The sequence below is a fragment of the Diabrotica undecimpunctata genome, chromosome 1 (genome assembly GCF_040954645.1).
Source record: "Diabrotica undecimpunctata isolate CICGRU chromosome 1, icDiaUnde3, whole genome shotgun sequence".
NCBI lineage: Eukaryota > Metazoa > Arthropoda > Insecta > Coleoptera > Chrysomelidae > Diabrotica > Diabrotica undecimpunctata.
In genome coordinates this window covers 185,197,212-185,213,424 of record NC_092803.1, presented here as the reverse complement: position 1 = coordinate 185,213,424, position 16,213 = coordinate 185,197,212, and the positions used below count along the sequence as shown (strand labels likewise).

The window sequence follows — 16,213 nt, the reverse complement described above, 5'->3', positions numbered from 1 at the left end:
CAGAAGAAGTACAAAAACAAGTGAAAATGGCAAACGGAGCAGCAGGATGTCTCAACAACATAATCTGGAGAAACAAATACCTCATAACGGAAACGAAAACCAGGATATATAAATCAACAATAAGACCGATAATGACGTACACAGCGGAAACAAGAGCAGATACGGCGAAAACACAAAAACTACTGGAAACAACAGAAATGAAAGTCTTACGAAAAATAACAAACCAAACTCTAAGAGATAGAGTAAAAAGTGAGCAAATACGAGCGAGATGTGGTATAGAGGAAATAAACGCGTGGACCAAAAGAAGAAAAGTGGAATGGAATCAACACATCGAAAGAATGACAGAAAATAGAATAGTACGAATAGCAAGAGACAAATCGCCAAATGGAAGAAGACCATTAGGACGACCGAGGAAAAGATGGTCAGACAACGTCAATTGAGGCTAAAAACCGAAGTAAAACAGGCATTAAGCCTATTTATAAAGTAGGAAGAAGAAGAAGAAGACTAAAATAGGTGAGCGAAGGTTATGTAAAACAGGTTCTATGGAAGATACTACAAAAGTTGTTCTTATTTTTGTGTATTTATGCTAAGTTAACCATATTTTAATCGAGAGTATTTATATTTTTTAGCGGACGACCTTAGAATAGGTGATAAAGGTGCTAACCTCAGTAAAGGACAAAAGTCAAGAATAAATTTAGCAAGAGCTTTGTACCGAAACGCAGACATTTACTTAATAGATGATTGTTTAACCTCTCTGGACGTCAATGTTCAACGCCACGTATTTCAAAAGTGTTTCAGAGAGTTCTTGGTAGATAAAATATGTATCTTTGTTACTCAAAATCTTCAATATACTAACAAAAATGACAAAATAATTGTATTGGATAAGGGTAAAACATTTGCATCACAAAACTTAGCCAAAGAAAGTGACGTTAATATAAAAACTGTTTTAAAACAGGAACAACAGTTGAAAAATCTGATTGAAGTTAATAACAACGCTGATGAGGTTAAATATGATGAAACAACTGAAGAATCTTCGTTGTTAAAAAAATCAAATAATGAAAAAAATAATATGTACCAAGAAAATAAAAAGTCTGGAAAAGTTGATTTTTATACCTATAGAAAATATGGCAAATATGGTGGAGGACTTTTAGTCATTGCAATTGTATTGGTATTTTTTATTGGCTCACAATTTTCAAAAAGTTATACTGAGAAGATTTTAAGTAACTGGTAAGTTTTATTTTTTTTTTTTTTCATCCATCCATCTTATCGATCTACTGAACAATTTGGGTATACAGGGTGTCCCATAATTCATTGGACATTAGCTAATGGGTGATAGCTGACATCAAAATAAAGCGTTTGAGCTCAAATTGCTTAGGCAAAATGTTGCTAGTTTTCGTTCTACAGGGTGATTCATTAATATTTTTTTATATTATTTTTAGGGATATATTGAAAACTATTCAACCGATTTAAGTAAAATTTGGTATCTTGCTATTATTTAGTATGCTTAATATGAAAATGATATTAGTTTTACCGATAGCACTAGGTGGCGCCACCTACTATAACATTGGTTCATTAATGGGGCCATAATTTTTTTTCCCGCCCTTTATAAACACTCTAGGAAAAAAACATGAAATAACATTCAATTCTACACAAAAAAGGTATTCTTGTTTCAAATAAAAAAAGTACACCGTTTTCGAAATAAACGTATTTTTTAGAGACGTGCATAAAATAAAAAAATTTTACAAAAACTTATGTAAATTCAAACATTATTCAAAAGGTCTTAAATAAAAGTGAATATTAAATGTATTAGTAGTAGATAATTTTTGCAAACAAAATGCATATGATTGAAACAATTATTTTTATTAAACCTTTGACTCAGTAACAAATTTTAAAAAAATCAGAAATTAAATTAAAACAATGAAGTGAATATAAAACAATTAACAAAGTGAATAATTCAAAACGAAACGAAAAAAAAATTACAATAAGTGTTCAAAATGTGCACCATTAGATAAACTACATAATCTAAATCTTTTGTGTAAGTTTTGTCTTATTTTAAATAATGAGTTTCTTTGGGCCCTAATTACGTTAACTCCCTCTACAATATTTTGCCATAACTCTTGACGGTTATTTATTTTTTTTTATAAACAAGTGACTTTAGGTAGCCCCACAAGTGAAAGTCTAGGGGATTTAGTTCGGGACTGCGTGCTGGCCATGGGTATACACTACCTCTACCAATCCACATTTGAGGATAAATTTCATCTAGATAATTTCTAACTTCTAGGCTATAATGTGGTGGTGCACCATCATGCATGTACCAAGAGTTCCGTCTCAAATTTAGAGGTATGTCTTCTAAAAGAGTTGGTAAATCTTTTCTCAAAAAATTTAGATACGTTACTCCGTCAAGCCTAGTTGGTAATTCGAATGGTCCTACAATACAATCCCAAAATATGCCACACCAGATATTTATGGAAAACTCGTGTTGAAAATGACGTTCTTGAAATGCATGAGGATTTTCTGTCGCGTAGGTATGGCTATTGCGCCAGTTAAATACACCCCTTCTAGTAAATGTGGCTTCATCGGTAAATAAAATTTTATTATAAAACATTGGATCGTCTAAATGCCGCCCCATCATAAACTGACTAAATCGGAGCCTTGCTAGAAAATCCTGTGGTAAAAGATTCTGTACTGGAGTAAAACGATACGGATACAGATTTTCTGTCCGTATTATTCTTGACACCGTAGATTTGCTTATACCAGTGGCCGCAGAAACAAGCCTTGTACTGGTTTCTGGATCTTCTGCAACACGCACAATTTCATCCTCCATATCCGCATCAATTACTCTCGGTCTTCCAGCATTCCTGTTTTTGGGATGAAATGACCCTGTTTCGCCTAATCTGTCGAACAATGATCTAATAGTTTTATGGTTTGGTTGCCTTCTATTGGGATAAAGTTTGAAATAGAGTTCAGCTGCTTTACAAGAACAAAAATTTTCCTGGGCATACAAACAGATCATATCGCGCATTTCTACATTAGAAAATTCACTATGACGTGGCATTTTTCCTTTATCTTAAGTGGTTTATAAAAAACTTAATAGCACTTTGACAAATAATGACTCGCACTGCACTTTGACAACTAATAATAAATAAATTCGTAGTTACCTTTGACAACTAATAATAAATAAATTCGTAGTTACGTTTTTTATGTGAAAGAAGACTAGGTACCTTTTTTGTGTAGAATTGAATGTTAGTTCATGTTTTTGAAGTTATACTTCTTTAGGTGCAATTGGGAAAAATGTTGAGAGTGAATTTTTATAAAAATGTGCTAGTTGCTAAATCTTTGAATTTACTTATGTATCAGTGCAAATAAAGTGTGAAAAAAATATATTTTATAATTTTTGTGTCTTTGAATTTGTCTTCGTCGGATATAGGATAATAGATATTAAAATATGATGATAAGAAGATTAAAAGGCAATCTTAATAATATTATTTGTAGATATAATCTGTCAAAATAATTCACTTTAGTATGAATTTTACGGCCATAGCACACTGGCTACACCAGTTTGTCGCTCGAAAACAGTAGTCAAGCAGTGTCTACCGGGGTCATACTTTGGATGGGTGACCGCTAGGAACATAACATGTCATGTTATTGCCTTGCTTACTTTTTTTTTATTTTCGGTATTATTTAAGAAAATTTTTAGGAAACTTGTAAGTATTAAAATTAGTTTAATATTTAAATAAAACACAAATAAACTGTTTAAAATATATTTATTTCGTTGAAGTCATATAATAGAAGTATAACTTCTTACCTGCGTACAAAGTACACACATATTCTTTTTTAATAATAGACTCGCACTGCACTTTGACAACAAATAGTAAACAAATTCGTACTTACGCCTTGACTTTGCCATTAAGTTCACAGCATACCTAGGTACCTGCTTGTTTTGCGAAATACAAAATACGTTTATTTCGAAAACGGTGTACTTTTTTGATTTGAAACAAAAATACCTTTTTTGTGTAGAATTGAATGTTATTTCATGTTTTTGACGTGACAACGTCTTAAATTAGGTTGTGGCTCGGAGTCATTCATGAAAAAGTGTAACGCCCGCTCACGTCTGTTACGATGAGTCACCGAACGAAAGAGAGGCCCGCCGGACCGGCGAATGCCTTGCGTCTCTCTCCCACTCAAACATGATCGGTCCGCTGCGCGCGCAGCACTAGAGAATTAGGCGCGTTGAATCGGTGCGTGCTTGTGTCTCTGTCTTTCTCGAGCGTTCTTGGCGTTCAAGACACATTACAGCAGAAACACTTCCTTTCATTTCATATTTCTCCTATCATCGTCCTATCCTCAACAAAATCACTCAAATAGAAATTAGTTAAGTTTGAGTTTACATGTACAATGTTTTAGTAAACAAAATATATTTCTATAGTTAAAATTTGTGCAATTCTTATTTTCATTCAACTCCTTGTTCCTATTGTGCAATTTAATAATATTCATATCAATAAATATTCTACCGAGAAAAAGACGTTGTCACGTAAAATCTTCGCCCGTAAAACCGACTTTACAGGCAACCGATTTTTTATTTATGATTCATTTTGACGTCCAAGTTAAATTTTTTTTCCTAGAATGTTTATACAGGGCGGACAAAAAAATTATGGCCCCATTAATGAACCAATGTTACAGTAGGTGGCGCCACCTAGTGTCAATGGTAAAACTAATATCATTTTCTTATTAAGCATACTAAATAATAGCAAGATACCAAATTTCACTTAAATCGGTTGAATAGTTTTCAATATATCCATAAAAATAATATAAAAAAATATTAATGAATCTCTCTGTAGAACGAAAACTAGCAACATTTTTCCTAAGCGATTTGAGCTCAAACGCTTTATTTTGATGTCAGCTATCACCCATTAGCTAATGTCCAATTAATTATGGGACACCCTGTATATAAATTACTAAGTTTTCGGGAAGAACCGCGTTGAGAATTGAATACTCGACGTTTCGGCATCCGTTTTGGAGCCATTATCAAGAGGGATACTACGGTTCCGTTCGAGTTCGGAGTCTCAATCTGTCTATTCTCCTCACTCGTGACGTACCAGTATCGTGTTCTGTAGAAATACAAGAACCGTCAAACGGCACTGAGGTCTCAATCTGCCTACTCCTCAGTGTTCAACAGGTAACTGGAATAGTGGGTTCCTCAGTCCAACAAATAATTGGAAGAATTCAAGAATCCATTTGCCACTGAACAAATACGAACACCATGCTTGTAATTTATTTACGGTTTCTGTCATGACATTTCCACCTGTGTTTAGTAAGACATTTACCATGTTTTTTTTTAGGTTCCTGGCATTTCTTAATAAACATATTTTTTAGGGTAAATCACATTCACCACAACACAACTGATATCAATGAAGAAAATACGGTATGGGATTTTTCTTTGAAGATATATTCGGCGTTTACATTGTCCACTACGATTCTCTCCATATTTTCAGCCTTTTTGTTATTTAATTTTACGAGAAAAGCTTCTTTAAGATTACATAGGTATTTAACTAAATCTGTAATCAATGCAACTATGAAATTTTTTGACAAGCATCTTATTGGAAACATTATTAACCGATTTTCGAAGGATCTCAGCATTGTAGATGAACAAATTCCTTTTGCCATATATGAATTTTTAGAAGTAAGTAGACTTATTAATAAGTACTAGTACTTTTTTCCCCCATAAAGAACGATATAAATATTAAAATACTAGGGATCATAGATAGTTGCATCTTTTGCAAGTCTTGAATCTAAGGAGGGTACTAACATCAGAAGATATAGGAAGAGATCAAAGAGGTATTATTCTGCTAGACTAACAACCTTCCATAGGGGGATTAATCCGCCAATGAACAAGCAGAATTACGAATAACGAGAAAGAAAAAGAACACTTCTTCCTCTTTATAAGCAATTTTGCTTGTTCATTAGCGGATTAATACCACTATGGAAGGTTGTCACTCAATCTTTTGCGCGGTTGTCCGATTCTTCTGCCGATTGGTGACTTATCTCTTGCTATTTTGACGACACGGGTCTCCTCCATTCTCCTTATGTAGTTATTTCATTACATTTGCTTCTAATATCTTCACTTGTCTTTCGATCTGTCAGCGTGTTTCCTGTAATTCTAGTACTCTCATCTCCAGTAGCCTTTGCATTGTGGCTGTGTCGGGTCTTGTTTCTGAGGCATATGTCATTATTGGTCTTACACTGGCTTTATAAATTCTTGACTTCATCTCAGTGTTAATGTGTCTGTTTCGCCACATAGTGTTATTAAGGCATCCTGCCAGTCTATTTGCTTTTTGTACTTGATTTCTCACTTCTTTGTCCAGGTCTCCATAGCTAGACAGTTTAATTCCCAGGTATTATACAAGGTGGTCCAGAATTATGTACATTAATTTCTGGAGCTTATAGTACGTCCAAAAATAAGGGTACTTCTTTATGTACACTTTTTTATAAAACTGAATAATAAGGGAGATACCCTTTAAAGGGGTGAATTGAAATTATTATTTTTTCAAATATCTTCCAAACGGTTTTGAATACGGAGTTCATATTTTGGGAGTGATTATAAGACATTAGGATAATTAATTTCATGTCACCACCTACTACATCCTATATTAATACAGGGTAGTTTTGAAGGGTAAGTGGGGGTTATTGCGTCACATGTTTTTTAATTTTGACATATTTTAAAAAAATATTTTAAAAATTGTTTCCTTAGACTTTTCTACGCAAAAAAGGTGCTCTTGTAATATTTCGATAGATATCACCGTTTTCGATTTATTTAAACTCGAAGGTATACATGTATTTTATTGTAATCGTTACATTTCTTAATATTCATCAAGTATGCTTTGGAATTGACACTTGTGTTAGCAACAACACTTTATTCTCAAGTAGTCTATGAATTGTCAGTGACGTTTAATAACAATTAAATTATTTTATCTACACTTTTATTGTACTCGACAGTGAAATTTGTTTAACACGTTTCTTTTGCTATATTTTTAAATTTGTTAGCCCGCACTATATCACACTATTCAAATTCTGAGATGACAGACATACTTTTAGTATTAGGGGAATGTTCGGGAAATGCTGCTGCCGCTGTAAGACGCTACAGAGAAAAGTATCCGAACAGAAATATTCCCAATGTCAGGACTTTTGTAAGTACTGAACGACGACTGAGAGAAACCGGTTGTCTTCAAAGAAGGAATACCGATGCTGGTCGTCGTAGAGATGCAAGAAATGTTCGCGTTGAACAGCAAATATTGGATGCTGTAATAAATGAACCCACAATAAGTACACGCAGGTTAGGATTAAAAACGAATATTTCCCATCAAAGTGTTTTAAGAGTTCTGCATGAAGAGCAATTACATCCTTACCACTATCGACAGGTGCAGGAATTGTTACCTGACGATATGCCACTTAGAGTTGATTTTTGTGAAGTATTGCAAAATAAAGTTCAAACTGCACCAAATTTTTAAGCAACATTCTGTTTACAGACGAGGCCACATTTACAAGACAAGGTATGTTCAATTCTAGAAATATGCACTTCTGGGCTGAAGAAAATCCAAGGGCTACAATGGAAACTCACTTCCAACACACGTTCAAGATAAACGTTTGGGCAGCTACTTTAGGAAATAGTTTCATAGGATACCACAGCTTTCCCGGAAATTTAAATGGTAACATGTATTACAATTTTCTAGACAATATTTTACATGATATTTTGGAAGATATTCCATTACAAATACGAAGAAACATGTTTTTCATGCATGATGGTGCTACACCACATTACACAAGAATTTGTAGAAGGTGGTTACATAAACATTTCCCTGATAGGTGGAGAGGCCGGGGTGCGGATGTACCGATTCATTGGCCTGCTAGTAGTTGTGATCTTAATCCAATGGACTTTACAGTATGGAGTTATATGAAATCAAAAGTGTATAACACTCCAATTAATACAGTAAATGAGTTAAGAGACAAAATTGAACAAGTCTTTACCGATTTACAAAACGATCCAGTAACATTAAATGGATTAATGCGTTCGCTAAATAAAAAAATTAGATTATGTATTCAACAAAATGGAGGACATTTTGAACAGTTGTTGTGAAATATTATTTTAGCCATTAATTAAATGTTAAGTATTAATTAAGTTTTCCATTAATTTGTAATATTATTGCTAATACAAGTGTCAATTCCAAAGCATACTTGATGAATATTAAGAAATGTAACGATTACAATAAAATACATGTATACTTTCGAGTTTAAATAAATCGAAAACTGTGATATTAATCGAAATATTACAAGAGCACCTTTTTTGCGTAGAAAAGTCTAAGGAAACAATTTTTAAAATATTTTTTTAAAATATGTAAAAATTAAAAAACGTGTGACGCAATAACCCCCACTTACCTCCAAAACTACCCTGTATTAATATAGGATGTGGTAGGTGGTGACATGAAATTAATTGTCCTAATGTCTTATAATTACTCCCAAAATATGAACTCTGTATTCATAACCGTTTGGAAGATATTTGAAAAAATAATAATTTTAATTCACCCCTTTAAAGGGTTGTATCTCCCTTATTATTCAGTTTTATAAAAAAGTGACATGAAGAAGTACCCTTATTTTTGGACGTACTATGAGCTCTAGAAATTAATGTACATAATTCTGGACCACCTTGTATTTCCATTACTTGTTCGATACTGATACCATCAATTTCTATTTTATATCTGGTTAGTTCCTTGCTGACTACTATTGTTTTAGTTTTCTCAGAGAGATTTTAATACTAAAATCTTTTGCTCTTATGTTAAATCTGTGGACCAGTCTTTGCAGACTATCTTTATCTTGGGCTATCAATATTGAGTCGTCTGCGTAACAGTATTTTTATTTCTTTGTTTTCCATTCTGTATCCTCTTCCTTTGTTAACGCATTTGATGATTTCATCCATGATCAAATTAAAGAGCATGGGGCTCCCTTGGGCAATGAATCCCCTTGTCTTATTCCGCTGCCTATTTCTATAGGTTCTGTAAGTTGTCCATCTATTCCAACTTCCATTTTGTTGTTTTAGTGGATGTTTTCGATAGTTTTTATAACATTTAGGGAAACTTTATACAGAAGATGGATTACATCTTTAAGTCTTACTCTGTCAAACGCTTTCTTTAGGTCAATCAGACACAGAAATGCTGGTCTATTATACTTTAGTGATTTCTCATGTATTTGCTTTATAACGAATATTGCATCTGTACACGATCTTCCACTACGAAAACTCTGTTGTTCATCTGCTAAACTTATTCTCTGATTTATTAGCACTTGTAAAATTTTAGTTGTAAGTTTTAGTGTAGTATTCAACAAGTTTATAGCTCTGTAGTTTTCTGGCTGTTTTTTATCTCCTTTTTTGAACAGTAGAATTAGTTCGCTCGTTCTCCATTCTTCCGGTATTTTATTGTATTTTATAATTTTATTAATTAATGTTCTTAATTGTTCTGTCATTGCTGCTCTACAATATTTCAGTAATTCGTTTGGTATCCCGTCTTTATCTGCCGCTTTTCTGTTCTTTAGGTTTTTAGAAAGTTTCCGAACTTTCTGTACATTTATATTAAGTTCTTTATTTGTGGTAATTTTTTGTGTTTCTGGTTCTAGCGCCGTTTGTTCTTCCTCTGCATAGAGCTTTTTTAGATAGTCAATTCACGTATTTTTTCTATGTACACTACCGAGCATAAAATTAGGGTCACCCCGTAATTTGAATTTATTTTAGAAATTATTATTCTGTTTTAACTATTTTCGGTTGTAACATAGTTTACTAATGGATTTCTTGAAAAAAAAATTGTTGTCGTTGTTGTTTCGACAAGCGTTTGAGATAAAAAGGGCCCCTTAGCCTAATTCCTAAAAACCGTTATCAGCACAGTTTTTGTTTCTATGGTTTTAACGTCAATTGTAAATTGTTTGTGTATTGTTATCACTGTCAGTGCATTGCAATGAGCATAAATTCTGTTGTGGCGGCAAGAATTGTGGCGGCGTTAGAAGATGGCCACGGTCAGCGCGAAACTGCAAGAAACGTTTTTGTAAGTCTCTCGAGTGTGCAACGAGTATGGCAACGGTACGAAGAGACCGGTCTGCTTACTCGAAGACCTGGTTTAGGTCGAGGCAGGATAACAACAGCTAGAGATGACCGCTTTGTCGTTTCTAGTGCTTTGAGAAACCGAACGGTCACGGCAGTTTCTCTTCGAAATCATCTGCAAGAAGTGAGAAATGTAAACATAAGTGAATGGACAGTTAGGAGACGACTTTATGCTGCTGGTTTATCTTCTCGAACTAGAGTAACTAGACCGCCGCTTTCCCGTAAACACCGAATTTCCAGATTGAATTTTGCACGAGAGCACTTGGCTTGGACAATGCAGGATTGGAGTCGTGTATTGTTTTTCGATGAATCGAGATTCTGTCTTACGGGCTCAGACAAACGTGTAAGAGTGTGGCGTCGTACAGGCGAGAGATATGCTCAAGCATGTGTTGCCGTGCGTCTTCCATTTGGTGGAGGGTCAGTTATGGCATGGGGAGGCATATCGTTTGATGCTTGCACGGAGTTAGTCTTTATCGAGAATGGGACATTGACAGCGCATAGGTACCTGACACCGATTCTGGAAGACCCTGTTTTACCGTTTATGGTTATTCTTGGAGACGACGCAACATTTATGCATGATAACGTACGGCCCCACACTGCTAGGATAGTTACTGAGTATCTTGACGAGGTTCAAATCACACAATTTGTTTGGCCTGCTCGCAGTCCAGATATCAATCCCATAGAAGATGTTTGGGATGAGATGATGAGACGTTTACGGACTCATGTGCCGGACTCCAGAAATTCGAGAGAGCTTCGCGACATATTGGTGCAAGAATGGAATAATCTTCCGCAGAATGTGATCCAAAATCTGATCCAAAGCATGCCTCGTCGTTTGCAAGCTGTTATCACTGCCAGAGGAGGGAATACCCGCTACTGAAGTTCTTAAAATTTCTTTTTTTCAAAAAAGAGCACATCAAATTAAAATTGTCCCTTTTCAATATTTAGTATATCAAAGGAAAATTCTTCATTTCCATTATTTTTAAGAAACTTTAAACGACAAAAACGTTGTTTTCTTTAAGCAATCCGTTAGTAAACTATGTTACAACCAAAAATAGTTAAAACAGAATAATAATTTCTAAAATAAATTCAAATTACGGGGTGATCCTAATTTTATGCTCGGTAGTGTATTTTGGTTCTGTTAGTTCCTTTACCTCCGTTCTTTGACCTCTTATGAAGCGCCATATCGTCGTTCAGATGTCAAAATCTTGTATCTCAAAATTAGTGTTTTTTGGGAAATCACCACCTAAAACTTCCCATAATAGAAAATATAACTTTTAAACTTTTTTTTTTTCTGAAATGTGGGTAGTTCGACGAAATGAATTATTTGTGATAGTGATTAAACTCTAAAAAAATAAAGTTAGATTTTTTTTGGAAAAAAATCGTGAGATACGAGTTTTTAAAATTTAAATAGTATTTAATATCAGGTCTTATGAGGTTTTGGTAGCATATTTTCAGCTCTCTTACGCTTTTCTTACACACAAAAAACAATATTACCGAAGAAAAATAAAATGTTTATTCTTCAAAGAAATAAAACAAACATGTTACACAAGCATTCTGATATAAAATAAAATAAACACAACTATTTTTCATATTTTGAAAACAAAAAAAAAACAACAATAGTGCTTCAACAAGTCATAAAAACCGTAATAATTTATGTTAATAACAGTCTTAAGAGACTGCAGGTGATTTTAATTTGTCTTCTGTAATGGGCAAATGGTCATTATACATTTTTCTTGTGATTCCTGCATTATTTGTATTTTTGCGAACTGGTAAAAACTGCCACTCCTCGTCAAAGTTTAGTTTGAATTGGAAAGGTGGAATACATTAGAGCCCTCAGATTATTCACGCATGCATCTCCCACTTTTTTCCCTGGACGAATGGATGAATAATACTTAATATAGTAATAATCATTAAAAAATTGGTGATCAATGTATTTAACTTTGTATGGATTTTTGGAATTTTTACGGGCCTCTTTAATTATTTCTACATAATTGGATGGTGAATAAATGCATTTATTTTTTTTTTCTTTCTTTCAATGGTGGAGTGAAACACACACTATCGCACTCTATTTGCGAGTGACCCTTAACTAAATATTTCTGTATAATTACCGTATCATTTGTGTTGCAGAAAAGCTGAAGTGATCGCTATAAAAAATTTTTGGTTTGTCCTTTTCTTGGGCATCTAACTCTTCATTTAAAAAATCAATTATACAAGATGTAAAGGAGTTGGCATGTGTTTTGCCCCCTCCCTCATGCCATACATAACAAACTACCTTACTATTTGTTAAATTATAGATGGTGAAGTTATGGCATGCTAGTTTCTGTTTAAAGTATACCATGCCTGCTGGGACGACAGGAACAAGTTGGACCGCTTGTACATCCATCGTAAATACGCACACTTTTCCTTCCAACGTATCTTCTTTATCCTTGATTTTTTCCTTTTTAGCGCAATCTTTTTAACTAATGTGTGATTTATAATCTTGCACATCGACATTCATACCATTATCTTCTATATTAATACTAGCCAAGCATCTGCTTTGGGCGTAATTTTTTAAAAGAGATCCTGTTTGAATAGCAGTACTCCTTGGGTTCAAAATAACACAGGAATGCACTTGAATGTTTTGTGAACAGAGTGATGAAGAAGTAAGGTGCTGGAAACTGGAGGATTCTTCTCGAAAGGTCTCATAAAGTTGTTCAAAGCCTGTATTTGCTTTTTTCCAATCTTCTTTATGACGGCTCTTAAGTTCTGCGACCTCCTCTTTAGAATGTGAATTTTGATTGGTAGTACTTTCATTCTGGTCAATATCAGAATTTCTCTTTTAGACTTTCTAGTGTTGATTTAACCATTCTCGAAGCCCGGCTTGCCTAAAAATAAAACAAAAAAAACACTTATTTTGTTTCCAAAAAACCTCGTAAATCAATATTGTAAATACTTGATTATATTTTGGTAGGTAACAGAAACTTGTATCACAATTTTTTTTACTTAAAAATTCACTGTAATACATTATTTTGGAAATTCTTATACCAACTGACAAGTTTTTGTTTTTCCCTAATTGATTTATATAATTTGTTTCAGTTGATCAATTGAAATATAATAATTGAGACATTATAACCTCAAATTTTTTGAAATAATAATAGTTATGTTTCTGTTTAACGTAAAACAATGCATCTAAGTATTATTAAAACAAAGTAATAAGATGTTTTCACTTACCATAGCTTCTAATAAACAGTTATAATTCTTATAAACCTATATAACTGCACAAAAATGTTCAGTATTTAACAATTTTTCAGACACGTGTTGACTTACGTGGTTTCGTGTACAACATGTGAGATACAAGGTTTCTAAATTCGAGTGACGGAGGTGCAATTTCACATGCTTTGTAATAAGAGGTTTTTCAATCGATGCAGCTCGATTTCTTAATATAGGCCACACAAAAAACGCATTAGGTTAAGTGAATGATAAAACTTTCAACATCTACGGTTTCTATAATATACTTAATGATTTTCAAATTATTGGACATTGTATGTAAGATATCTTTGATTTCTTTACAAATAAAGCTATGAAAATTAATTCTAGTTCTTTATTTTCAGATTGTTTTGGGTTTATGCGGAGTAATTATTCTAATAACATTAGTAAACGTTGCGTTTATGATACCAACCGCTGTAGTTTTCATACTTTTATATTTTTTAAGAAAACTTTACTTGCCAACTGGTCGAAATCTGCAGAGACTGGATACATCAGGTATTGAAATTTATTATTTTTTTTTTCGGTTAAATAAAAATCTTCTGCGGCGGCCCTTTAATGAGACACATACGTACTAGAAGTACTGTTATAGTCGAAGCCAAAGTTAGAATGGTAGGTGTGTGGTAGTTTGGCGATATACTGAGGAATCAGGACCGTACGCGCTTTGTTTCAAAAATCTTTACTCATTTATTTAACTGAGTTAAATAAGAAAATAAACAAAAAAAAACAAATGAATTCTATAAAAAATGCGTGTATACATAAAGTATCTTATACCTCGTAAATACTTATATACATACTAGTAAATTTTCCATCTAATCTGATAAACCGAAGGATTATTTTTTTAAAATAATAAATTTTTTGCATATAAACCAAGTGAATATAAAGTATGATCTGGTGCTCTTCTGACCTGACATCATGTTTTTCACTATAAATATATACTATATATACTATATTAAACTCACCAGTCTTCCGGGTTGAACCAAGTTGATTTCCATTGCGCCGAGCTTTCGACATCCTCTGTGATGTCTTCTTTAGGGCTTCCGAGCCCCCAGACACTACTACACTGATCAATATTCACTTCACTACTGCGGAAGCCCTGAAGAAGACGTCAGAGAGGATGTCGAAAGCTCGGTGCAATGCAAATCAACGCGGTTCAACCCGAAAGACTGATAAGTTTAATATTAATTTTTATAATAGTACCAATCTCTTAGCTCTAGGTTTAATTGTACTAACCGTGGAAATCTTTCGGAACATTATATATATATATATATATATATATATATATATATATATATATATATATATATATATATACAGTATACTCCCTCTATAACGAACACGGTTATTACAAGATTTCGCTTATAACGAGGTACATTAGATGTCCCGTGAAATTTCTATTGAACTATTACCCTCTATAGCGAGGTAAATTTGGTTATAACGAGATAAAATAAGATTGAAAAACGTGTTTTTTACGTTTTGGCCCGGCCGTAGCAATAAATAAATACCCTTAACTGCGCCGCCCGCAATAAAATTCTTACAATTTATGATTCTTAGCTGGAAATTTACAATTTATGATTCACAAGTGTCATTGTAGGAGGTTGACCATTCACACCTAATAAGGTCCCAATAGACAAGATGTGGAAAGTGTTTTAAAGGTTGTCAGAAACTTTATCTAAAGAAAAAACGCAAATGAAGAAGCATAAAACTGTTTCACATCTTTAGAAAATATGATAGATATAATACTGAACAATTTAAAGCAGTCAAAAATGACAAACTTCTTCCAATTGCAGACGCAATAGTTTATGTTATTCTTGAAAATACTCTTTATACAGACTTACAGAATATAGATTTTTTGTTTTAACGTATATCATTGACAATAAAAGTAAACAACTCTTTTTTGTTTTAATGTATTTCATTGACAATAAAAGTAAACAACTTTTTTTCAAAAACGCCATTCAAACAATATTTATTAGCATCTTATATTGCTCCGAATGGCTTCACTATAGAAAGTTAATGTTTTAGAAAACTACATATTCATATGTATGCACAGTATTATTGTTGTTGGATATAACGAGATCCGCTTATAACGAGGTAATTAGTCTGCCATTTCAGTTCTCGTTATAGAGGGAGTCTACTGTATATATATATATATATATATATATATATATATATATATATATATCACGTCGTTTGATTTGATGGATGTGACATATGCTAGTATTAGTAGTTGTTTATTTTGTAATCAGTCAGAAGCCCTTTTCAGGTCAATAAAGCGAATTTAGCTTATATTTATCAATTTACTGGGGGACTCGCTAGATAATTTTTTTAGCAATATATTAACTTTAATTGGGAAAATGGCTCACGTATACTACAAATTTCACACAAATCAAAATTTGTTTAGATAAGCAGGATGAGAAAAGATGAAGTGACAATCTTTCATAGAGGTGTTAGTCTGTCAATGAACAAAGAAAACAGCTTATAGCGAGGACTAAGAAGAAGATTAAATAGCAATGGAGACAATTATTTATTGTGGTACCATTTTACTTATTTTTATCTCATCTGTTTACTCTTCTTCTATTCATATACTTGCTTTCTGACCCTGTACAGTTCTCTGATATAAATTTTAGGTATTCTATCTTTTCTCTAGATCTATGCCAATTTTTTTACGAATTTCCATTAACTTGTGATATTATACACTATATAAAGCGTTATGATGATCTGTGATATAAGTATATATGCCAACATTTGCATCTCTGTATTTCTAACGAGGACCTGGTCACAAGAAATGGCTTCTCTTATTTAGATTGCATATCTTAATCTACAATGTGTCCT

General features: G+C 33.2%; 1 protein-coding gene across 3 annotated transcripts in view; it reads left to right on the top strand.

Annotated features, from left to right (window-relative positions):
• The window catches only part of LOC140432696 (probable multidrug resistance-associated protein lethal(2)03659), a 39,855-nt gene that overhangs the window by 14,866 nt on the left and 8,776 nt on the right, over nt 1-16,213 (top strand). For all 3 annotated transcript variants that reach the window (XM_072520757.1, XM_072520759.1, XM_072520758.1), the window contains 3 exons: nt 630-1,227; nt 5,374-5,680; nt 13,729-13,879. In XM_072520757.1, the coding sequence (XP_072376858.1) occupies nt 630-1,227; nt 5,374-5,680; nt 13,729-13,879 (1,056 nt within the window). The remainder of the gene's footprint in view (nt 1-629; nt 1,228-5,373; nt 5,681-13,728; nt 13,880-16,213) is intronic.